Source organism: Megalobrama amblycephala, linkage group LG24, assembly GCF_018812025.1.
Source record: "Megalobrama amblycephala isolate DHTTF-2021 linkage group LG24, ASM1881202v1, whole genome shotgun sequence".
Lineage (NCBI taxonomy): Eukaryota > Metazoa > Chordata > Actinopteri > Cypriniformes > Xenocyprididae > Megalobrama > Megalobrama amblycephala.
In genome coordinates this window covers 2,803,886-2,829,260 of record NC_063067.1, presented here as the reverse complement: position 1 = coordinate 2,829,260, position 25,375 = coordinate 2,803,886, and the positions used below count along the sequence as shown (strand labels likewise).

The window sequence follows — 25,375 nt, the reverse complement described above, 5'->3', positions numbered from 1 at the left end:
TGATCCGCAATTCCCTAGAGCACTCTGGCCCATTGGGACTGTGAAAGCTGTCCATACCGGAGCTGATAACAAAGTAAGAGCTGCAGAAATCCAGGTCAAAGACAGAACCTACATCAGACCTGTTGTCAGACTGATTAAACTCCCTTCACTCCCTGAATGATTGTGAGTTCTGGCCCAAGATACAAATCTGCAAGCACATTTGGGGGCGGCTGTACTAAACTGAGGGCCAGTGATTAATATGTTCATTCATTCTTTGTACGTGTAATGGTTAATTTGCTCGTGTTATTTAGTCAGGCATCAGTCACTCGCCTATAGTTAGGACCCAGAAGGTGGAAAGGACCCGTATGCTGACGCAGTTTAGAATTCATTATCGTCTTTATTATTGCTGCCGCGAGACGATACTAACAGTGATGATAATGCCGTTCTGCCGCGATACTGAGTAATCGCATGTGTGCGTGCATCAAAGAGTAAGTTTGTTCTTTATACTGTTTACATTTGATCGCGAATTTGTCCTTAAAGACGTGCTTATCGCGTCTGCCAAGCACATGTGTCTGTAAGCTAATCTTATTACACGATCGCTGTACAGACGTATTTTCAGTGTTAATGTCATAACAAATGTGAATATTATTCATTTGCATATTGATGTTTTATCAGTGTGTATATTTATACTTTATTGTTGTTTCTCTTTCTAGAACCACACTTTATTAAAGACTGTTCAAGTTTGCAATGGGTGGTCTATGAGTGGTGTGTGCATCTAGCTCCTTCTAAACGGACAACACTTAATTGTTCTGATCGGACACTATTTGGTGGTTGCCACCGGGTATTAATTGGCACCTAAGAGCCGAACAATTCTTTACAATGAGAACGAAATGTTACGGCCCCGGTCTAGGACAGCACCGCAACATAAATGGCACAACACAAAATGGCTGTTAAAGTACTCATTTTTATTTTCTTAGTTTCTTAAACGATCTTTTCGTGCGGCAGCCATTGAAAATAGTAACAAAATCATGAAATAAATAAACAAAAGAACTGAAGCAAATAATCAGGGGTGAGCAAATGCCAAAATAACAAACAAACAACACTCTAACTTCCCTGTGCATCGAAAATAAAGAAAACAAAATACAACAACATAACCTCACTCCTTAACTAAACCACAAAACAGGAGAAAAGGTGGTGGCCAAGTGGCCTACAAAAATAAGGCACTCACCCCCTACAGCTTCGCACATGGTTTACAAACATGTCAGACAATGAAGTTCAGGACACAAGGCTCTCGCAATGGTTCACAATACTCCTAGATTATAACTTGATTTAACAGCATTTCACTAAGAGCTTCACACCAGAATTGACACATGAACAACAGTAATCAGGGAGAGAGAGACACACAGAAGAGATCATTGCAAACAAAGAGTACAGAGGAAGCAAGGGCAAAAGTGAGAGCGCCCTCCAGCGAGATCCAGAAGAATTTATAGTCCCGGTCTCCTCTCAGGTCCAATCAACCAGCAGTCTCTCATTAAGCCATAGGCCAATCCTGTCAAAGGAGAGATACACATACGCAGCGTACACAGCATACAATACGTCATAGACGTAACAGAAACGAGACAAGATTTTTGCATAGTATTTTTAAAAAATCCTCAATGACAAAATTCATGTCTGGAAAAATACTCTGCAGGTGCATTTGAAATGTTTTAACTAATCATCTTGTAATGAATGTCATTTCAGTTCTACTTCCTGAGTATGAATTATCATATGCAGTAAAAGACAACAATACTCAATCACTGTAAAAGCTTTTGCCACAAACTCAACTGCCTGCTTCTCTCCTGTATAATTTCACATGAGTCTCTTCAGACCTTAGACATGGTTTATGACGGGGTGTCCAAACTTGTTTTAAAGGGTGTTTTAAAGATTCGATGTTGTGGACACATCTGGGATATACGATCATAGCCTATACAGTTTTACAACATAAACAGGTTGCGCAATTTCTTGAAGAACGATGATCGACAGCAGATCATTCGGAAGAAAAGTGATGCAAACAATGGATAATATATCAATATTTCATGTATTTAATGCTGTTTTTTTATTTTTCCATGGACACTCATTTTACCCAAGCACAATGGATTGGATTCATCTTGCGATCACTATTTCATTATAAAGTTATGAAGTCCCGTTTGATTTTTCATGTTGTTATTTGCACACCCGACACAAATTACAGACACTGTATATTGACAGTAGACATTTATAACTTTCAACTTGTTATCTTTATTAATATTTTATCTAAGATAGATAGATAGCTCCTTAGTCTGCTAACATGATCACGTTGCGCTAGGCAGGCGTAGTTTCAGCAACCGGTCACCTCAGTTCCAACCACGTCCCGCCTAAAATAAAGGTCCATGTTTAATGAAAATGTTACACGCAGGGTGCGAACTAGGGAGCTCGGGGGAGCTCGGCTCCCCTTAATAAGACATGGGCTCCCCTGAAAACATGATTTGTGAAATTTTGTGGGGTCTCAAAAAATATTGACAATGTGTTATTTTGACATGCAATTTCAGTTTTGTGTAATGTGATCGTGGATTATTATGTGTAAAATTGCAAAAATATCATTCATTCATGCATGACGGCGATTTAAACCTAATTCACTTCAATAAAGAAAACCATACATGTTATTCTTGTATAGCCACCATGGCAAAAAGACCCCTCTTGCTCCTCTCTCCCGTTAAACTCACTTGTCTGATAAAATGTTTTTTAGATATTGTAGAGCTGACGCAGGGCACAGATGCAGAGTCCATTCACTACAGGTTAAGACGGTGCCTTCGTACAGTGGGATCAGCATGGCCACAGATGGGACTGCAGTTCTCTCTGGCAAAACCTCTGGAGTCATTGCAAGGCTTAAGCGTGACTTTCCAAACATCCGGTCCATACATTGCTTGGCCCATTGCCTTGAATTGGTTGTCCGTGATTAAATGAAAAGTGGTTGCTGGATGTAGTCATTTCGAGTTTTCCATTGCCAAGCTGTGTTCTCTGTACCACCAGTCTGCTAAGAATGTGAGATTGCTTGAGGAAGCAGCTGCAGATCTAAATATGCAGATTTTGAGAATTGGACAGATATTCACCATCAGATGGGTGGCGAGTAGTTTTAATACTGTAAAGGCGCTATATACCCTGCTTTAGCGCACCACTATATTGCAAGTGAAACATCTTACAATGCAAGAGAGGAAGAAATTCCTGAAAGCGAAAGGTGGAGGGAAATCCATACAGAAGGCCGAACAGCACACATCCCTGGGGCTGTTTGAAGATGTTCAACTAGTTGAGGGCACAGGCAAGATTAATCAAAATCAGCTTTATCAATCTGTGATCGACAATCTCACAAGGCGAATGCCAAAATCTGACCTCCTACAAATGCTAAAACCCCTGGACAAGCACTTTTGGAATGCTTTGATCCTGTATGGAGAAAACGAAGTACGTGCACTTGCTAAAATGCTTGGAGAACCAGGCAGAGAAGTGGTCGAAGAGTTTCCCAACTAGAATGTACAAGACAGAGAACCAGACAGAAAGCTGGAAAAGATTTGTACCGTGAGTAGAAGATACCTTCCTACTTCAGTGTGAGAGTTGATTTTCTTCCATCAATGATACTGACAGCAAGACCCACAATTGCGTGAAAACAGCCTCTCATCGCTCCTTTTTCTGGACATTAATGGACTCCCATTGGAAAGTTTTGACCCAATGCCTTTTATCACATCTTGGATTTCTTGGATTTCTGGACGAACAGCAAAGGAAGCTGAAAAGAACAATGTGAACTAAATCAAATTAATCACTGTGCTTTGAAATCTTTCAAGATTACTACATTTTATTAAATGCTGTGTATAGGTCATTATACAAAAACATCTTCAAAGTTTTAATTGAAAGTTAGTTTACGTGGTTATAAAAATAATAATCTAAAAATAACCATTAGGGAACGTTCTGCTTTACCACCTTCCCTTAAATACCCAGACCAGAATCAAAGGATTGTAAATATTTACTACACCTGGTTTCTTCAAAGAAGGGAGGATTATCAGATATCTTGAATAGACCAAAATTCTCATAAGTGTTTAATCTTTCTCATATTGCAAGTGCACTGCTGTGAAATTGAGACCATTTTACCAATTGCACAGAGACTTTTAACCCTCAAGCGTCCTCGTCCTTGGTGCTTCATGGACAAATTTGGGCACAAAGGTGTCAAAACCACATGTGAGATGTGTGTAGAGGTTCACAAGTTCATTAAAGAAGAGCCAAGTAGTTCCAGATGTTTGACTTTACTGAATAGAAGAGACATATGAAACATGGTCAGAGCGTAACGGCTGTCCACTGCTCTGGCTGTGTATCACGGTTTGCAGTGTGTGTTCACTAATCATGACTCTGCTCCTTATGTGTGTGTGTGTGCACTATCTTGGATGGGTTAAAAGCAGAGGACAGGTTCTGAGTATGGGTTACCATACTTGACCTTCACATGTCACTTTCACATGTCACTTTCAAAGCCATTGCGGGAGAAGCAGTAGAAGAGGTGCATGCTGTCAGGCAAGATCGACATCAACATGGCAGTATAATCACATGCAAATTCTGTGGTAAAGAACATGAAATGAATAAACAGAAATGCCCAGCTTTTGGTAAGAAATGCAAAAGGTGTGGAAAGGCAAATCACTTTGCTGTTGAATGTAGAGCCCAAATATAGAATCCATATTTAGCAATTCTGGATCACAGAAACACACCAACACATGGATTATCAACTAGCCGTCGCACAAAGACACGACTACCCATGAAAACCAGCCTCCTGCAGCCAAAGACTCAAAATTCCTTGTGAGAATTGTCACGTGAGTTAAGTGGCACACGTGGAGTTCGCTGGTGCCATCTTATTGTCTGCCGCTGTGGTTTAGGGTTACCACCACACATATGACTTTATGACGGAAGTATCATTTTTAGTCTTTCATTGTTAGTCAATTCAGCGGTTATTATTTTACACCAGAGGTCTCAAAACAGAAAAGTAACAGCAAAAACTGGTTGAGGAAATGCAGAAGAAAAGAGAGATTGCAGACGTTCAACAGGATCAACACAGAGCTTCAGATAAACAGTTGAAGATATGTGGATACTCCTGCAGTTTAAGAGATCATTAAAATCCTCCGTCTTCCAGCTCCATCAGGATCAGCTCATCCTCATCATCTGGTCTGCAGTATGAAGCTGGAAAACCCAAAGATGGAGCCGATGTGCTTTAACAAGTTTCTAGAAGGAGTTCATATGAAGAATGAGTGTGAAATGATCCTGATGAACTCTTGTGACACCGAACAGAGAATGAGACAAATATGAACTGACAAAGATCATCAGTGAGAGTTTGAGTTCAGATCTTGTCCACACTCACCACATTTCTCTACATCTCTGAACTCTTTAGACATTTTGATCACAGTATTGTGAAATAAACATTACCGGTATCTTTTATCATTGTTTAAGTGATTAATTCTATCAAAGACTGAAATACTGTCATAGAATGAAAATCTGCTATAGAGATCTTCAGGTTTCTAAAGTCAAATCAAAGTTTCTCATAATACGAGTAAATATTAAACAAGTGTGAAAGGACACTTGACAAGGTCAATAAATTCATGATGTTGACAGTATTTGTGTGGAGTGAATCATATGAATATGAATCAATATGAATCAGATTGACAGGTCTGAGAGATTTGATTCACACATCTGTTTATTTCTCACACTTTCCTCCATCGTCTGATTCCAGCACTGAGCTTTAACAAACACACACTTCAATCATATTTCATCAACAGTCTGTCATTAATGTCCTTATCACAGATCTTTTTCAGTTCATGATAGAGATTAAGCTGTTTAGATTAGTAATAAACTATAAGATACATCAATCATTTTGAGCTTTATCAATGAGGCATATGTTCAGAAATATGTTGATTTGATCATCTGACAGACACTTGTATGAGGAACTGAATCTCTTCTGGTGTATTTGATGAAGCTCTGATCTTCTGAGGTATAGATGAGCTCAGATTCACTGATGAATGTCAAAGAAACTCATTTCTGACTGTGATCTGAATCTGAGAGGAGACGCAAGAGTCTCTTTCTTCATCTGCTCCATTACATGTATTGATCCAAACTCTCAATAGCTTCATGTTTTCTGTATTTTCTCCATTCATATGGTATCTTACCATAACCCTCAAATGTTTTACTGTAGTTTGTATGTTTTACAAATGTTTTACAGATCTTTCTGGAATCTGCACACAAACCACTTGCAGTAGGGCAGATCACGAGTGATGCTCCAGTCGGCATAAACTCCTCCTGCTTTTCTGTAATCTTTATATGGGACTGCAGAGTCACTGGGATAAAATGATCAATCACTTGCAACTGCTAAACCCAACATCACCAACAGAAGTGATCAATCAGAAGCTCATCTGGTCTGAACTTGCGGTCAAGCTTTACTGTAAATGCCTCAGTGTTGAACCTACTGCTGATCTCAGACATTATATCAGGAAGTTCTTGTCTCATCACATCTTCTAGGAGGTTGAAATCATCAACACCATCAGGTTTGACTCCTCTGAGGTCTTTTTCAGAGAAGATCAGCTCATCTGAGATGATCTGCTGTGTGAAACTCTTCAACCACAAACCAGCATCTCCTCTGTTCTCTTGAACATGTTCAGTAGATTCATGTGCTGCTCTCATGATCTTCTGCTGCAGGAGTTCAATGTTCTCCTTCATCTTGGGTAAAACACTGACTCTGAACTTATCAGTGATGTACCGACTGACTTCATCTCTGATGAAACTCTTGAAGTGATCTCTGGGTTTCTCTAGATTTGATCTGTTTCCATTGAGTGATTCACAGTTTGATATAATTTCTTCTGCTATATTTCTGGCAGTCTTCTTGTAGACGCTCTGCTCAATGGGCTCTTTCAGTTTCTGACAGATTATCTTGCCAAAAACAGCAGCTGATGTTGCTCCATGACAGTATTTATGGAAAATACTATAGTACTCTTCTCTCTTCTTCTCCATATAGAGAACAGGATCATTGGCTTCTCTGAACAGTCTGTGTTGGTCAGTGATCATCTTGTTTGCTCTCTTACAGACAGAAAGAACCAAATCCATGAAGAATTCATTCTTGAACACATATTTCACTCGTCCTTCCTCATGTTCTGTTACTCTCCTCTTGATGTAATCTGTGAGTTGTTGAATGTAGCTGATGTTGTAGCCCATCTTTGAAATGTTAAATGACTGAATCATTTTGTCTGTCTGCTGAGCAACATCTGTGATTAATGATGTGATTTGAGATTCATCTTCTGGTGATAGACCATAAACAAACATATCTTTAGCTGATCTGTAGACATTTGTACAATCTCCAATGGATCTCTTTACCTTCAGATAATCTGAATAACTCTGCACAGTGAATATATCTCTGCTCTCCCTGCAGTGATCTACAGCAGCACTTCCATAGACGTCACTGAGGATCTTTCTCACATCTCTCATTACATCAATGTCTTTGATCGCAGGAGTGTCTCTGATGATCTTCTTCACACTCTGTTCCCAGAACAAATCAAACTCTTTCTTCAGTGTTTCTTCATCATTTGTTTTGTCTTTGAGTTTTAAGGCGAGTTCTTTGCTCTTTTCATAGAGAGTGTTTTCATGATGTTTCATCTGAGCATCAATCTTTTTCTTCAGGTGTCGCTGCTGAAGAATCTCATTTAATTTCCTCTTTGTTTCTCTCACAATGTTTTCCTGAAGCTCTTTGATTTTGATTTCAAATGATGTTTTCCACTGAATCAGTATATCTTTATCTCTGTTTTTATCAAAAAATTCAGACATTGATTTCTTCACTTCTTCACTTGTTTTCTTCAGTTCTCTTTGAAGATCAGTTTCTTTAACCTCATGAATTGCTCCATGTTGTATTTGATTGTGAAATTTGTTCTTAGTTTCCATCATGGCTCTGCGAAGATTCCAGGTCCACTTCCTGTATTCATTCTCCAGTTTCCTGTAGGCTGAAATCTCCAGAGAATTCCTGAAGCTGAAGACGAATCCTTCATTCAGTAAAGCCTCCCAGAGATCTTTAATACGATCTTTTAAGTCTTTCAGCATCATTCCATGTGATCTTGAGGCATGAGACATAATAGTTTCCTTCAGTTCTTGAATATTCTCACAATAATTTGGGTTTGGTGGAGCCATGGGTGGGTTTCCCTCCCAGAGATGAGCGAAATACTTCACATCTTTCTGGACATCAAATCCAATGACATCACTGAAACATTCTTCATCACAGTCTTCCTCTTCAGCAGTGAGTTTTGTCATCTCATCCAGTTTCTCTAGAAGTCGTCTCCTTCCCTCCATGTTTTTCTCTCCAGCTGTGACGTCTGAAACGTTCTGATGCACAAACACCCAGCTAGGATTCAGTCTGACCTTCTTCATCCTCATGAAGGCCTGAACAACAATCTGAAGAATGTCCTGCATCTCAGAAGGGTTTTCTCCAAAAGATGTTGATCAATGTCAGATTTCCAAGACCAACAACAAATGTGGCCAGTTCATTGTCATGATCTCTTGTTGATCTTCCAGACAGTTCTGGAGCACAAAGACCCTCAGTATCAACAACCAGAATATAGTCGATCTTCATCTGTGTTTTCATCTCGTCTGACACTTTGACCAGCTGCATGAAAGCTCCTCTGGTTCTCCTGCCAGCACTGACGGCAAACTGGAGTCCAAACATGGCATTCAGCATGGTGGATTTCCCAGAGCTCTGAAGCCCTAAAACTGACAGCACAAAGACTCTCTGGTCTCCCAGTTTCTGGATGAGATTATCTAGAACAGCAGAGATCCAGACCACAGGAACATGAGCAGCATCTCCATCCATCAGCTCCAGTGGAAATCCAGAGATCATCATCTGTGCTGCAAGACTCGGGAGAGAAGAGAAGTGAACCTGCAGGTCTTTCTTGTTCTTCATCACAGATGAACATGATTCATAGATCTGACCGATCTCCCTCATGATGTGCTCCAGACCAAAGGATGCTGCTTGAAGTTCTTTAGATATTTTTACAAGTTCTGCTTTTTTAGATCTGAGTTGTTCAGATTTATCATAACACTTTTTCAGTATTAAGACTGTTGACCACATTTCATCATATTTGTGATGTAGAGCAGAAAGATCAACTGATATATATTCATCCAGGAGGATTCTGAGCCATTTGAGGAAAAACAACTTATTTGCAGCATTTGAGTTTATTTGTCTAATGAAGATCCTCATAAACTCACTGATGTCAGATTCATGCTGCTGTTGACGGATTTTCCTCATCACTGTTTGTAGTCCACTTATTTCCCTTTCTATTTCATCTCCTCGAGGTCGATGTAGTTCTTTGTTCTTCTGACTCCACTGATGCCACAGTTTCCCCTGATGAGGCAGAAATGACTCTTTGATTTCTGTCAGATTTTTATTGTCCAGTAAACTCATCATCTGCTGTGCTGCTTCTCTTCCTCTCCGGCAGTCTTCATCATCTTCCTCATCTACTCTGATGTCTGAGTGTTTGGACACATCTTCAAGTCTGAAAGTGGAAGATGATTCTGACAAACAATCATTTATAGCTATTCTGAGTTCTTCAGATACTTCTGACTGATTTCTGTCTTTCAGACCGATCTTGAAATTCCCTTTCTTCATCTCAGTTACAGCAGACTCATCCTCAGTGAGAAGACAAATAAGTGACTTTCTGTTTCTGAACAGGTTTTGGATCTTTGCTGCACTTCTGTAATTCCTGTCCAGTCGTGGCAGAAGAATAACATTGACTGAGCTCATTTCAGTGAGGATCTGCAGCTGTTTCTCATGGTCTCCTGCATCACCGTGTAGATTACAGAACGAAACACAATCAGTGAATTTATCCGTGTTTGTTCCAGAGGGGCAGAACCAGGCGATCTCCACCACTCCATCCATCAGGACTCTGGTTCTGCTGCTGCCTGGGCAGTTCCTGTGGAAGAACGTGTTGTGTCTCTCATTGATCAGACTGTTCATCAGCTGAGACTTGGATGAAGACACAGAGCCAAACCTGAAGAAAAACACCATTGGAGTTTGTATCTTGTAGATCGGCTGGATTTGACTGATGATCTCATAGTTGGGTTTTATGATCTTCCAGCTCTTGTGGATTGGTCTGAATGTCCAGAGAGGAAACTCAATCTGTTGTGTGAATGGATCAGGAACAAGCAGAGGCAGAGCGTACTGACACTGGGACAGTTTAGTGACCATCAGCTGCTTCAGGAAACCATCAGCACAATGAAACACGGCCATCTGGACATCCATCAGGTGGATTCGATCAGACTGACTGGTTCTTTTATTAGACAAATAGATTGCTTCAAAAATATCACCCTCATCTTCAGATAGTTTATAGTCTATTTGTTGTGTGTGATCCTGTTCTTTGTGATCTCTAACATGGATGTATCTATGTCTGTAGTTCATCATCAGTAGTTTTTGTATGAAGGTCTGAATCAGCTCTTCTTCAGCACAAGACTCATGGGACTGTAATGAATGAACAGTTATCTGAAGAACATCTGCAGCTCTCAGTTTGTTGAGGTGTCTGACTTCAATGTGATGTCTCTGAAATAGATGCTGTATTCTTTCTGCAATTCCAATGTCCTTGTTTTCTCTCTGTGTAATAGACAAAACAATAATACAATTATTTTATTTGTGTTTTTCAGTACTCACCTTTAACTGCTTGTTTCCTTGTACTTTGCTGAAAGGCATTTGATTTTAACACATTTGACTGGTTAAATCATGATAAAGAGTTCATGAGAAATAAATCATCTCATGAAACTGCATATATTTCTATTCAGTCATTTAATAAATGCCTTTCTTCAGCTGATGTATGTGACTTGTGCTGGCAAAATGAGTCACAATAAGCAAATTTTCAAAAAATAAGTTATTCTTATTCTCACATTCTCTATTAAATTAACCTTCAAAATAATGTATGATTTGTTGGAATATGACAAAATATGAGTCCGAAAGAATCAGACTGGGCAATGATAATCATGTAATCACCGTCTCAGAGGAGTAAGTTCGGAGGGCCCTAAAGAGTTGAACATCAGGAAAGCAGCGGGGCCTGATGGTATTTATGGTCGTTCCGAGATTCTGCGCTGAAGTAGCATGCCGGTTAGTTTACATCCATCTTCAGTGAGTCATTTGCTACCTCTGTGAGTCCCTCCTCCTTTAAAAAAATCTGTTATCATCCCTGTGCCCAAGAACAATAAACACTCTTGCCTGAATGACTATCGTCCAGTTGCCCTCACGTCAAAAGTCATGAAGGTCTTTGAGAGACTTGTAAAAACTATCATCTGCTCCTCCATCCCTGATACTCTGGACCCTCTTCAGTTTGCTTATCGACCCAACAGATCTGCTGAAGATGTCATCTCTCACATCCTGCACTCTTCCCTCATGCACAATGACAGCAAAAATGGGAATTATGTAAGGCTGCTATTCATTGACTGTAGCTCAGCTTTCAATACAATAGTCCCCATTAAGTTATCTTCAAACTCAGGGATCTCGGCCTGAATACTTCACTCTGCGACTGGATTCAGGACTTCCTCACTGGCACACCTCAGGTGGTGAAAGTAGGCCAGTTCACCTCCAACTCCATTACCCTGAGTGTGGGAGCTCTACAGGGCTGTGTCCTGAGTCCCCTGCTCCTGAGTCCACTCACAGCTCAACTTCTATTATCAAATTTGCTGATGATACTGTGGTTCTGGGACTTATATCCAACAATAATGAGACTGCACACTTGGAAACTAACATCATGGTACCAAGATTACTGTCTCTCTTTGAATGTGAGCTAAACCAAAGAGCTGATTGTGGACTTCAGGAATAGACAGCAGCAGCACCCCTATGGAGAGGGTGCACAGCTTCAAGTACCATGGTGTGAACATCTCTGAGGACCTGTCTTGGACTTCACACTTTCAAGCTCAGGTGAATAAAGCCAGGCAAATACAGTACCATCTGCGACAGCTGAGTAAATTCAGGTTTCACCAATACTGAAAACTATTCAGGGACCATAGAAAGTGTACTAACTCAGTGTATTTCAGTGATATGTGGGAACAGCTCCAGTCACGATCACAAAGCCCTGCAGAGAGTTAGCTGAGCGCATCTCAGGGATCTACTCTACCGTCTCTGCAGGAAATCTACCTCAAATGCTGCAAAAGCAGAGCTGCTAAAATCATCAAGGACTCCAATCATCATGGTTACTGTCTTTTCATCCTGCTGCCATCTGGTAAGTGCTTCCATAACCTGATGGCCAAAACTGAGAGACTGAGAAAGCTTCTTCCCCCAGGCCATCAGGCTCCTAAACTCAGTCTCTTAACAACAACATGACTTCAATCAAAAATCAGTAAGAATATTCAATATACTGATATTGTCACTTGCACTGTTGCTGCTACATAACACTTTGTTGTACAACTTGCTTGCACATTCTTCTCTTGTACATTCCTGTTCATCTAAATATTTATTAAGTTTACAGTATACTGTCCTGTACATTTTATTTTTTTCCATACTGCTACTCCATCCCTGTTTGTTTATTATTTTTTGTGTTTGTATCCTTATTCTACATTTCACTGCTGGTTATATATTCTCTACAACTGTGTATGTGACAAATAAAATCTTGAATCTAATGAAACAGACACCCTATATATGAAGACCTACTGTACTGCACAGATCTAATATAATGTTACACATCAGATGTTTTTCCCCAACAGTTAAACTAACATTCACTAAAGACATAACAGACAATGTCTGTGTGAACACTCACCAAGAGAGATTTTTTGAAATACTGTAATTCTGTGTATACATATATATCGGGATCACATGCTGAGTGTCTGAGTGTCTTTGTGCGGGTGATTCGGATCTGTCAGTCAGCACGAGTAAGATTGATTATATCAGCATGAGTTTGAAAATCACATTTCATTGGTTCAGACTCGTGTAATTGAGAATTTGCTATTAATATTCAAAAGTTGGAATGCTGTGTTTTAAAACGGTACCAAACTTGTGCTGAGGGGAAGTGCCAGTCATCCAGAAGCGAGCAGAGGAAATTTTTCATGAACAAAAGAAAGTTACTCCTCTCAGAAAACATACAAATAAAGATACTTTTAGATGTTTAATTGCTATTTGAAGCATTGGGATCGCCAGACGTGGGCTTAATGAACTCATTTTTGTGAAAAATGACATTTTTCAATTGTTTTGCCTGTAGCTAGAAATGAGCTATCTGACTCATTTTGCCAGCACTGGTCACACTGGATGAATGATCATCATACCTTTGTTGTAACTCTGATGACGTCACTGTCTACGGTGTAGTGGAGTTTCCCCAGTGCTGCACATTTGATCTCATACTCAGTTTCTTCTCTCAGATCAGTCAGAGTAACTGTGTGTTGATCCTTCATCACAGGTTTAGATGTCCAGACTGTGTCCTGCTTCGCTTTATACAGTAATCTGAGCTCCACTGTAGCAGGACATGATGATGGAGGAACATTCAGAACCACACTCTCACCTTTGACCTCTTCAGTGATTGGACAGGCTGGTTTGGATGGAGGAGTAAAGCAAACAGCTTCATCACATCCATTTTTATACAGGAGAATGCAGGAACCAGGATCATTTTTGAGGTCTTTTGAGGAAACAACAAATTTAGTGGACTGACTGTCATGTGACATCATCAGCTCCTTAAACATGATTACATTTTTTCTCATTTTCTCCCTGATGTTTCCAGTGAACCATGTCAATGTTCGCAGAGTCGATCCTGGATTCTTCCACATTTTTTGAGATTTAAGGTAATTTTCTTGTTCAGAAAGCAACTTCTCTGTCTGCTCAATAGAACTAAACGTGTAGCAAACCACATTCTCCACCTTAATATCTGATAAGACTGTATCTAAGCTTGTGTTCAATTCAGCTCCAAAGTCCAATAATTGTTGAAGAAACTCCCCAACTGTGTTTAATTCTTTCTCTTTCTCTCTGATCCACTCCTTAAGATCCTGAGTGTTAAATGGAGACTCATTGTGAGCTTGTAGAAGACCGGTCAAAGCACAAGTTTCTTCATCACAGGCTTGAACTGATTGGATCAACGAATAAATAGTCTTATCGAAATTTTGTCTGTAGATTTGGCAGTACCTCCTCATATCTTCGATTTTCCTGTGAAAGACAGTAAATGCAGTTGTCCTGGTGTCTTTCAAAAGTTCACTGCACTTGTTTTCATTAAAGCTCAGATGTTCAATGATAGAATCTGCTGCCATGATGATCTTCTTCTCAATGACCCGTAGATGGATGACGTCACTGTACACAGTGTAGTTGAGTTTCCCCAGCGCTGCACATTTGATCTCGTACTCAGTTTCTTCTCTCAGATCAGTCAGAGTAACTGTGTGTTGATCCTTCAGCAGAGGTTTAGATGTCCAGTCTATCTCTTCCTTCGGTTTATACAGTAATCTGAGCTCCACTGTAGCAGGACATGATGATGGAGGAAACTTCAGAACCACCTTCTCACCTTTGACCTCTTCAATGACTGGACAAACAGGCTGTGATGGAGGAGTAAAGCAAACAGCTTCATCACATCCATTTTTATACAGAAGAATGCAGGAACCAGCATTATTCTCCATTTCCTTTGATGACACAATAAACTTGGCTGCTTTACGGTCTTTTGAATCTTTCAAATTCTTAAAAATCATCAAGTTTCTCCTCATAGTCTTTTTAATCTCAGTACTGAGCCAAGACTTCTGCTTGAAATCAGGATGTTTCTCATCAGTTTCTTCTTTTGTTGAAGGATTCAGATTGGCCTTTTGTTTAAGAAGGAGCCTGTCTGAGCAGTTCAATGATGTGAACGTGTAACTGACCAGATTTCCAATCTCCAGATCCATCAAGATGGCATCTATGTTGACTTCTACCTCTGCACCAGCATCCTTCAGCTGTCTGAGGACTGTTTTAATGATCTCAGACTCTCTTTCTCTCTCTTTCAGCCATTCTTTGAGGTCACTTCCTCTGAATGGAGAGTCATCATGCTCTTTTAGAAGATCATTCAGTGCAGTTTCCTTTATCACATTCCCACGGATGTTTGGCAGCAAAGAGCCAAGTTTACTCATGAGTCTCAACTTGTATGTGTAGCAGTTCTCCTTCATTTCCAGTATTTTATCATGAAATGCAGCAAACATCAGAGCAGGAGAGTCTTTCAGAAGGTCATTGCATTTCATCTCAGCTGTATTTAAACTCTCAATCACTGATTCAATCTTCATGATTAGATCCATGCTGATGTTTTTCTGAAGCTTTGAAGCTCTTGAGTGAAGTTTGTCCAGAGGATAAAGCCAAACTCTCAGAGGAACCCCAAGGTCTTGCTTTTCTCCCAGGAGTTTTTGATTTTCTTTCATCAGTTTTGGAAGATCAGCAAAAACCTTCATTGCATCTTCAAAAGAGGTCGGGTTAGACGGTAACTGGAAGTCGCCGTAAAATGTACAAGTGAAGTTGCTGATTGCAGATTTCTGACTGTCATTCATGCTGAAATCAACGTTTGCATCTACTGCAATGATGCCCTGCAGTTTCTCAAGGACCAGTTTTACTTCTCCTTCTACTTTGGTTTTGTCATCATCAGATGAAACTTCTCTGTCAAACACAAAGCAGGCGTCTGCTCCATACAGTATTGCCGTCACTACATGTGTGGCGATATCATTATCATCGTCGGGAAGATTTTCAGGAGGCAACTGATTCACGGTCAGTTCATCAAACCTGCTGGTTGAATGATAATGCAGTGTCAGTCTCTGCTGTAGGAAAGACGTCTTGGTGTCTGTGAGATATTTCGCTGCTCCACTAACTTGGATGAGATCACCTAAAAGACTCAGTTTGAGTCCACTGTCAACATTCATTAATTTAGATTTGTCCTGAATAGAGTCTGAAGCTGTGATACTGAATCCTGTGTTAATCTGGGTACTACTGCATGTATTTTGCTTCAGCTGTTCTTTATCCCAAAGTCTGATCCCTGAAAAAAGAAAAAAAAAAGTGTTTTAACTCTCAACAGTGAATTAATTAGTAAAATTACAGCATTAGTAAAACAAAGAAAGGGTATACATCATTTTCTGTGTTTCGCTCCATGTCTCCAGAGCTTTCAGTGTGTACATAACCATGGATGGATGAGTTTGACACATGCTCAGTACAATTGCTTTTATATACTCTACCAGACACCAGAGAGCAGCACTTAGTCTCTTAGCACTCAGTCTCTGCTAAGTACAGTTCCCTTTCAAAGGCTACACTCCAAGCTGCACTTTATCTATGGGAACGTCTTTAGTCGTGACCAGCTGTAAAACATAATATATGTGTAAAACAACGTCAATGAAATTGACCTATATTTATAGCCTTGTGTGACGTCATTGTAATGCGTCGTAGCGAGGCTATAATTAGATGATCCACCTGTGCATCAGCAGGTCTTTTGTCTTCAGAGACCATACTGTGAAGTGTGTGTGTGAAGCAGCTCTGCTCAAACTCTTTCCTTCCTTCATCGCTTTGTTAGGAGTTAGATTTGACAGGCAGTGTGCAGAACTTTCTCTCCCCTTGTCCCTTTTTCAACTCTGTCTGACAAGTGAAAAGTGAACACCCATATATGGTATATATTACTGTATATATTTGAGAGAAAGTCATGGCTGAACAAAGCAAACGGTGTGTATCTCCATGTTCCCGTTCCATCTCCGAATCGGACACACACCAGTATTGTTTTGTTTGTTTGGGGAAGAGCACGCTGCCCTTGTGTTGTAACAGGGCGAGTGCGAGCATTGTGAATGTTCACAGTTGAAGTGCTTTGCGTTCGCTTTGCTTATTTCAAAGGGGCAGCACCCACAATGTGATCGTGGGGCTCATGTGGCAATCTGGCTGAGGAGCGAGAGACGGGTTCATACTTTATTGCTCTCACTCTCTCTCCGGATCGTGATGTCCTTCATGAGACTGAAGTGTGCCTCGGCGCTTCTTCGGCTCGGGCAGAGGACAATTAAGTGTAATGGAATATGAGTTTGGTTCTATGAATATGGTTTGGTTTGGTGAATATGGTTCTCGGAGATAATATCTCTCCTCGACGGCTCGCCGTTGGCAATACCGAAGGGGAGAGACCTTTTGTCTCAGGTGCAGGGGACAATATTTCATCCCCTGATGGAGATGTGAAACCTTCATGTTTGGCCCCTGAAGGGAACCAACTGAGGAACACAAGGCTTTCACCTGATGTTATTGAGAGCATTAAATGCTAGGGCTCCCTTCCCTAGATAAAGTTATGCCAACAAATGGGGTGTCTTTGAAAGATGGTGTACTGCACACAATGTAGATCCAGTTAACTATCAGATTGCTACAGTTCTGGATTTTCTGCAGGGAAAATTATCAACAGGCACATGCCCCGCCACTCTCAGGGTTTATGTGGCCGCTCTCTCGGCTTGCCACGCTCTGATTGACGGGGTGCATTTGGGCAAGCATGTCCTGCTCTCTCGCTTCGTTTGAGGAGCTAGGTGGCTTAAGTCTCCTTCTAGAACCAGGATCCCTTCATGGGACCTAGCTATTGTCCTGGGGGGCCTGGTTGAGACCCACTTTGAACCGTTAGAGTCAGTTTCTGACAAGCTGTTAACTCTGAAAATGTTTTTTCTTATGGCTATAACTTCTCTGAGAAGAATTGGGGATTTGCAGGCTCTGTCCATTGTGCCATCCTGCTTAGACTTTGCCCCAGGAATGGTGAAAGCTATTTTGCATCCTCATCCTGACTATCTGCCGAGGGTACCTTTCTCGACCTTGCATCCTATCATTCTTGGAGCCTTCTGCCCACCGCCGTTCACTATGCTGGATCAGGAGAGACTTCACAGACTGTGTCCAGTCCGTGCTCTTCAGACTTATGTCCACCGCACTAGCCAGTGGCGTATGTCTGAGCAACTATTTGTTTGTTATGGCAGCCATGGCAGGGGTGCGGCCGCCACGAAACAGACCATGTCACATTGGGTGAGAGATGCTATTGCCCTTTCCCATGAGGCGCGTGGTCACACTTCGCCAACAGGGATCAGGCTTCATTCCACCAGGGGAGTTGCCTCTTTTAGAGCTTTCTTTTTAGGGCGCTCCCTTGCAACATATTTGTGATGCGGCAGGATGGTCCTCACCGCACACATTCATAAGGTTTTATAGTTAGGATGTTCATGTTACTCCGGGCTCTTGCGTCCTTGAGTCAACATCACAAGCTAGTGTCTGAGACTCTCTGTGCTTGTGACACACTTCACAGCCAGGGGGTCCAGACACACAGTGCGGCGGCGTGGGTATTCTCATTCCCAAAGCGCTGAATAAAGTGCAGCTTGGAGTGTAGCCTTTGAAAGGGAACGCCCCGGGTTACTTCGCTGTAACCCTCTTCCCTGAAAAGGCGGGAATGAGAAGCTGCACTTCATTGCCGCACTGAGATGTCCCTGGACTGCTCTTCAGACAAAATATCTGCTGATGCACAGGTGGATCATCTAATTATAGCCTCGCTGCAACGCATTCCAATGACGTCACGCAAGGCTATAAATATAGGTCAATTTCATTGACGTTGTTTTACACATATATTCACAGCTGGTCATGACTAAAGACGTTCCCATAGCGCTGATCTAGCGCAGCTTCTCATTCCCGCCTTTTCAGGGAACAGGGTTACAGTGAAGTAACCCCGGGCATACTGTACTGCTAGTCTAGGTCAGGTTAAAGGATTAGTTTACTTTCAAATTAAAATGTCCTGATAATTTACTTTTTAGATGTTTATGTTTAGATGTATTTTTTCATCCAAGATGATCATGTCTTTCTTTCTTCAGTCGAAAAGAAAGTTTTTGATGAAAACATTCCAGGATTATTCTCCTTATAGTGGACTTCAATGGAGCCCAAACGGTTGAAGGTCATAATTACAGTTTCAGCAGCTTCAAAGAGCTCTACACGATCCCAGATGAGGAATAAGAGTCTTATCTAGAGAAACCATCATCATTTTCTAAAAAAAAAAAAAAAAAAAAAAAACTATATATGTTTTAACCACAAATCATTGTCTTGCATTAGCTCTCTTCTTCTTCTTCTTTTCTATTAGAATTACGGCAGTGTAGACACTGCTAAGTGTATTTCTGCCCTCCACAGGTCAAAGTTTGAACTAAATTCTCATATACAATAAGCTAGTGTAAGTATGGATTAGTTCAAACTTTGACCTGTGGAGGGCAGTAATACACTTAGCAGTGTCTACACTGCCGTAATTCTAATAGAAAAGAAGAAGAAGAAGAAGAAGAGAGCTAATGCAAGATGATGATTTGTGGTTAAAACATGTATAATTGTTTTTTTTGTTTGTTTTTTTTTTAGAAAATGAGCAATGGTTTCTTTAGATAAGACCCTTATTCCTCGTAGAACACTTTGAAGCTGCACTAAACTGTAATTTTGACCTTCAACCATCTGGAGAACATTGAAGTCCACTATATGGAGAATAATCCTGGAATGTTTTCATCAAAAACCTTAATTTCTTTTTGACTGAAGAAAGAAAGACATGAACATCTTGGATGACATGGGGGTGAGTAAATTAATATGCAAATTAATAAATTAATAGTAAATTAATATCTATCAGTTTTTTTTTAATCACATTATTATTATTATTAATCTGTGATAATGTTATATGTTGGTACCTGGTATGAAGGCGTCCTTTCTGCAGTCATACAGCATGCCGAGCTGGAAGGGTCTCCCAAGAGCCACTGTTTTGATCACATTCACTCCCACTGACTCCATACTAAAAAAAGAGAAAAATATGAGTGAATTGATCTTTTGTTCATTTAAGTTGACTATTTGTTGTATAAAGTTTGAGTGTTTCTGTTACAGCTGAAGTGTAATTGTTCATTATATTTCCATTTTTTATTGAAATGTTTCACTTGTTCTAGGCTTTGTACTACACGTTTATTTTGAATTTTAGTACATTTTACATTAAATATGCTCATGTGTTTAAGTATTATTTGTAATAATAATCTTGAAGGAAATAATATTATCTAAATACAGTTAACTGGAAACTCAACAATAAAGTTACATTAGTTAACTACATTTGTTAAAATTATATTTTAATGTATTAATATATTTTTAAAATGATAGAGTTATGGCTCTGGTTATGGGCAGCCCCTCATTTCTTTTTTTTTTTTGTTTTTTTTTGGTTAGGACACATTTTACAGCCAGTTTCTTTGAAGCGGCCGCTTTTAGGGCCGTGGTAAGCTTTTCTTTGACTGTTAGCATTTTTAAGTTTGTCTTTTTGGGCTCATCATCTAACATTACACTCTGACACACTGTATTTCTCTGCTGCTTAATGACAGTTTGATGAATCCACTGCATTTAAGCGGGGTCATTTTACACATATTTGGCACTCCCTGTTGTGTTGCGGGTGTATTGTTGACATGTAAAAGTTTTTATTTATTTATTTTTTATTTTTTTTATTTTAACAAGAACAAAATATAGTTTACATATAAGTACATATAACCATACATGTCAGGGGTAAAACAAAAAAAGAGAAGAGAAAACAAAAGACAGAAAAAAAGGCATTTTACATTTCTATTAAACAACTGTATTGTTTTCATTGCTTTTAAGTTTCTTTTTCTTTTAGATATTGTCTCTAAATATATTTTAACATCAATTTTAAATTGTTCGAAATTTGGCATTTTTTTCATTCCATTTCATTTTATGAATATAGTAACTGGCAATCATAATAATTAAATCAAATATAAACAAAAGATTTTCATCAACATGAAATTAAAAACATCTTAGCATAACATCAACTTCTTCAAAGTTAACAAGAGTCATAGCTTTTCTTGGTAAGTAAATATTAAGTTCTTTCCAAAACATTTGGGTCTTGGGACACTCCTAAAATAAATGATTAACAGTCTCAGGGGAAATTTTACAAAACCCACAAATATCTTCCTTGTTCACTTTAAAATGCTGTACCACAAGTGTCTTACTGGGTAAACTGGATGGACATTTTATATGAAACCTCTTTCACTTTATTTGTGATGAAATACTTATGAGGTGTCATCCAAATGTTACTCCAATCAAGACGTTTTTTAAATAGAGAATTATAGTGAGTAGTAACAGCAAGTATACTTTTAGATTGAAGAAGGGAGCACAAGAAAATATTATTACATCATATTTTCAAGGAGTGCCCTTGAAGGCCACCGGGAGGCACTTTATCACGGACTGTTACCATCCCATCAAAAACTACATTCCCCAGCATGCTTTGCCCTGTATCAGTACTACTGATCATCTGCAGCTGTTTCTCATTAGCTTGTTAGCCATGTCTATAAAAAGCCTGGTTCATGCACTCACTCTTCGCAAAACACTGTACGTTTTATCTTACGCTGCAACTTTAAGCCAGTATACTGGTTTTCCTTGTCTTGGTAGTGATGGGAAACTGAGGCTTTCTTAAGTGTTTGAGGCTTTTATCAAATTGTGGTGAAAAACTGTTCATTACTCAAAGCTTTTAACACAGTGCCCATTTGTGACATCTGGTGGTCAGACTTGTTTTCTGCACCATATCTAAATTATTACGGAGAAGATCTACGGTTTGAAAAAGCATGTGACCAAACAAAGCATCAGAAGTCCGTGAATCACTCTTGTCTTGGATCAATACAGTTCTGTCTAATCTGACCTCATCTAAATTAATTTGTGACAATGAGACCACAACTTGTGTCATGTGTAGCCTGGTCAACGGATTCACATTTCAATAATATAAAATATACAATGATGTGATCATAATTGATCATTTTGGATGAGATGTTAAAACTTTATGTGATTAAATGTATTTTCCATTTCTGCATCAGATGAAGTGCCATTTTTTTCGAATTTACGATACTGCATGATGTTCTAAGTTTCAAACGTCATCAATCACATGGAACCCTGTGAATGAGCTCTCGCATATTTATTGGATTACGTCTTTGGATTTTCCCATTCATTAAATACTGCCTTTAGATCCTTATTCGACTATGAGCCGGTATATGTCCTGTCAGCATGTGTGATTTAGTTGCTGTAGATCAGTGGTTCCCAAACTTTTTAGAGTGGAGGGATTACAATCCTTCTGTGTACCTCTTCCACTTAGACTGCAGTCACACTTTTTCCTCGAACAAAATTCTGAGTAGTTCATTTAATTCTACCCTACCTTAAAATAAAACCGAGCATATATTTCTAACTGCCAACATGTCGTAAATCCAGCACATTTAATCAAATTACCTCATCATTTGCAGTCAAAAATGACTGTATCAATGATTCATTCACAGCCACTTGCTTCATTTCTGAATGACTCGATGACTCACTCATAAAAACAGTGACTTGCTGACACCTACTGGCAGTTTTAGTTTAACTTTTAAAAGTATCACTTCGTTTTACCAACATTGCATTTTTTTCTATTGAACATTTTTTATTTAAAACATTATTTTTTTTTAAAGTTATTCAAAATGTAAAAATATGCGCTGGAAAATCAGTTTAATATTGTCCCTTAATAATGCTAAAGGTGTGACTGTAGTGGAATAGAGGGAGTACACTGCAGGATTGTAATCCCTTCAGGGGGTACTCCACACTAAAAAGTTTGGGAACCACTGCAGTAGATGATAAATGATCTGCAGTGTGTGAGAGGTTTCAGTGAGGGTGGGGCTGCAGCACGAAAACACGAGCAGATTGACTGGCAGAAATACATCATGACATGATCATCTGTAATAAACCTCGGCCAGAATATGCAACTCACATGAACACTTTGCTTTAGTAGGCTATATTAGATCTGTGAAGATTTAAATTCTTAGATATTCACTGGATTAGCTTGTTCTCCTTCCGACTCTCCTGCAGTTTTACTGACACTCCAGTTTGCCGATACACGATACGCAACTCATCTGCTGATCTGCCAACCGAGTTAATATCTGCAGAAGGGTTGATTACAAGTGACTCTCCTGCATACGCAAACACAAAATTTCTCATGCATCAATATGCGAGCTCATGTTTCCATCAGTCCCACTGTATGCTTTTGCTATGAATGTGAAATGTCTGTCATGTCTTTTCATATGCACAAAGAGTAACCAAGAAGATAAATAAAAATAGTATATTTAAATACTTAAAATAATTACAATTAGTAAAAGTATAATACATAACAGTTGAAATTAAAGTAATAAAAAGACAAACCTTGATTTCTGTACCTTCGGTCCTCCTCCAGAGGTCCAAATAGCAAATTAAAGCTCTCTGCTGGTATTTAGGATACCTTGAAATCACATCACAGCAGTTCCTTGAAATCACATGACAAAGCAGAAAGTGAAAGAGTTTGTATTTGTACTTAACTATTTGTGGTATATATGATAGACATAAGTTTTGTACTTAACCTTTATGCTATTTCTATCTGGATGATATTCACAGGACGTAAAGACAAAATCTTTAGTAATAAGTTTAAAATCTTTAGTAAAAAAAACTACAAAATCATATCCAGAGACCTGGGTGTTCATCACATTAAGAGGTAACACTATACAATAAGGTTGTATTAGTTAACATTAACTAACCATGAACAACACCTCTGTTCAGCATTAGTTAAACTTTTTTAACGTTAACTCATGCATATATTAATAGTTGTTTAGAAAACTATCCTAGTTTGTCCAGCAAACTATGGGTTTTCTCCTAGACTATTATAAAAGAAATTGTATTATCTGGCCATGAGAATAACTTCCGAATGTGGCGGGACACAGAGGACTGATGGAATAAACGATGAAGCGACTACGCCACTCTGGCACTTTGCCAGAGATAATAACTTGCCCTTGGGCAACACAGGTTCGTGTGCAAGAAATGGCAGAAGACGTGGGTAAAACAATTATGAAATTTTATTAAAGTTAAAATATCTGAAGCAACAATAGAAAACAAAAATGAATAAACTCAATAAAATGCAATATGGGTGACCTGCATTCTCAGACACCGCAAAGGAATAAGTACAGGAGCCGAGGTACAACAGGAGGGAGTAAGGGCACTAATAGGCCTCCACAGCACAGCACAATTTGGTTACACCTGTGTGGAAACTCTCTCTCACTCTCTCTCTCTCTCTCTCTCTCTCTCTCACTCTCTCTCTCACTCTCTCTCTCACTCTCTCTCTCTCAATTCAATTCAATTGGGCTTTATTGGCATGACTGTGTTATGATACAATGTTGCCAAAGCAATAAACATGTAATAGGTTATACAGGTATAGATTGATAATTAAATAAAATAAAAGGAAGAAGAGAAAAAAAGAAATATATATACATGCATGGCTATATTGTATATGTTATCATATAATTTAACAAGTGGTTAAAAAAACAAAAAACAAACAAAAAAAAAAACATGGTAAATAAATACAGAGAGCAGTAATGAGATTGAAAAGAAAAAGAAAAAAAAATGAAAGGAGAGGGTTTATTCTTTGTCCCTCATAATATGACATGAGGACACATACTCTGCTGCCAGGTGGACACACTTCTCTTTCAATTCAATTCAATTCAATTCAATTCAATTGGGCTTTATTGGCATGACTGTGTTATGATACAATGTTGCCAAAGCAATAAACATGTAATAGGTTATACAGGTATAGATTGATAATTAAATAAAATAAAAGGAAGAAGATAAAAAAGAAATATATATACATGCATGGCTATATTGTATATGTTATCATATAATTTAACAAGTGGTTAAAAAAAAAACAAACAAACAAAAAAAAAAAACATGGTAAATAAATACAGAGAGCAGTAATGAGATTGAAAAGAAAAAGAAAAAAAAAAAAAAAATGAAAGGAGAGGGTTTATTCTTTGTCCCTCATAATATGACATGAGGACACATACTCTGCTGCCAGGTGGACACACTTCTCTTTCTCTCCTAAAATATAACAAAGTTTCTCAATGTGGCTTGCTTGTTGGAATTCAGGTAGAATTTGACCAATTTGGGTGAAATATGTTTCTCTAATATTATTATATTTGCTGCACTGTGTAAGGAAATGTAGTTCATCTTCCACGACTCCATCGGAGCAGTTTGAACAGAGTCTGAGTTCTCTGGCTCTCCAGCTCTGTTTGTGTCGGCCCGTCTCTATATACAGGCTGTGGTCGCTCAGACGATACTTCGCCAGGAGCTTTCTCTGACGATATTCTTTAATTTTTATTAAGTAAGGTGCCAATTGATAATCTGTCTTTATTTTGTGAGAGTATTTTAATTTGTTTATTTGTGCTGCTTTGATCTGCCAATCATGGGTGTACTTTTTCCTGGGTTCTTTGACCTATTTCTTTAATTTTTGAGAGTTTGAATTGAATTTTTGAATTTAGTTGGTGTGTTTCTACTAAATAGTGCAAGGGGTCATTCTCTGGGTGTCCTGCCCTGTATGAAAGAGCACAGTGATGGTAGGCATCTGCC

The 25,375-nt window shown here is 39.1% G+C and overlaps 2 protein-coding genes across 3 annotated transcripts in view; one reads left to right on the top strand and one right to left on the bottom strand.

Annotated features, from left to right (window-relative positions):
* Nucleotides 1-25,375, top strand: part of LOC125260280 (E3 ubiquitin/ISG15 ligase TRIM25-like) — a 673,153-nt gene that overhangs the window by 573,071 nt on the left and 74,707 nt on the right. The window lies entirely within an intron of this gene.
* Nucleotides 8,468-23,198, bottom strand: LOC125260278. Its single transcript, XM_048178560.1, has 4 exons — nucleotides 23,150-23,198; nucleotides 19,639-19,739; nucleotides 13,285-15,980; nucleotides 8,468-10,636 (listed from the first exon to the last, which is right to left on the bottom strand). The coding sequence occupies exons 2-4, from the start codon at nucleotides 19,736-19,738 to the stop codon at nucleotides 8,468-8,470; spliced, it is 4,965 nt and encodes a 1,654-aa protein (XP_048034517.1). The 5' UTR covers nucleotide 19,739; nucleotides 23,150-23,198.

What these genes read in the sequence shown, in the direction of transcription:
- LOC125260278 (XM_048178560.1), bottom strand. Translation starts at nt 19,738, where the DNA reads ATGGAGTCAGTGGGAGTGAATGTGATCAAAACAGTGGCTCTTGGGAGA. An exon ending in AAAGGACGCCTTCATACCAG is followed by an intron (nt 15,981 to 19,638) that starts GTACCAACATAT and finishes TTCTTTTTTCAG; the next exon opens with GGATCAGACTTTGGGATAAA. An exon ending in TCATCAGAGTTACAACAAAG is followed by an intron (nt 10,637 to 13,284) that starts GTATGATGATCA and finishes TCTATTACACAG; the next exon opens with AGAGAAAACAAGGACATTGG.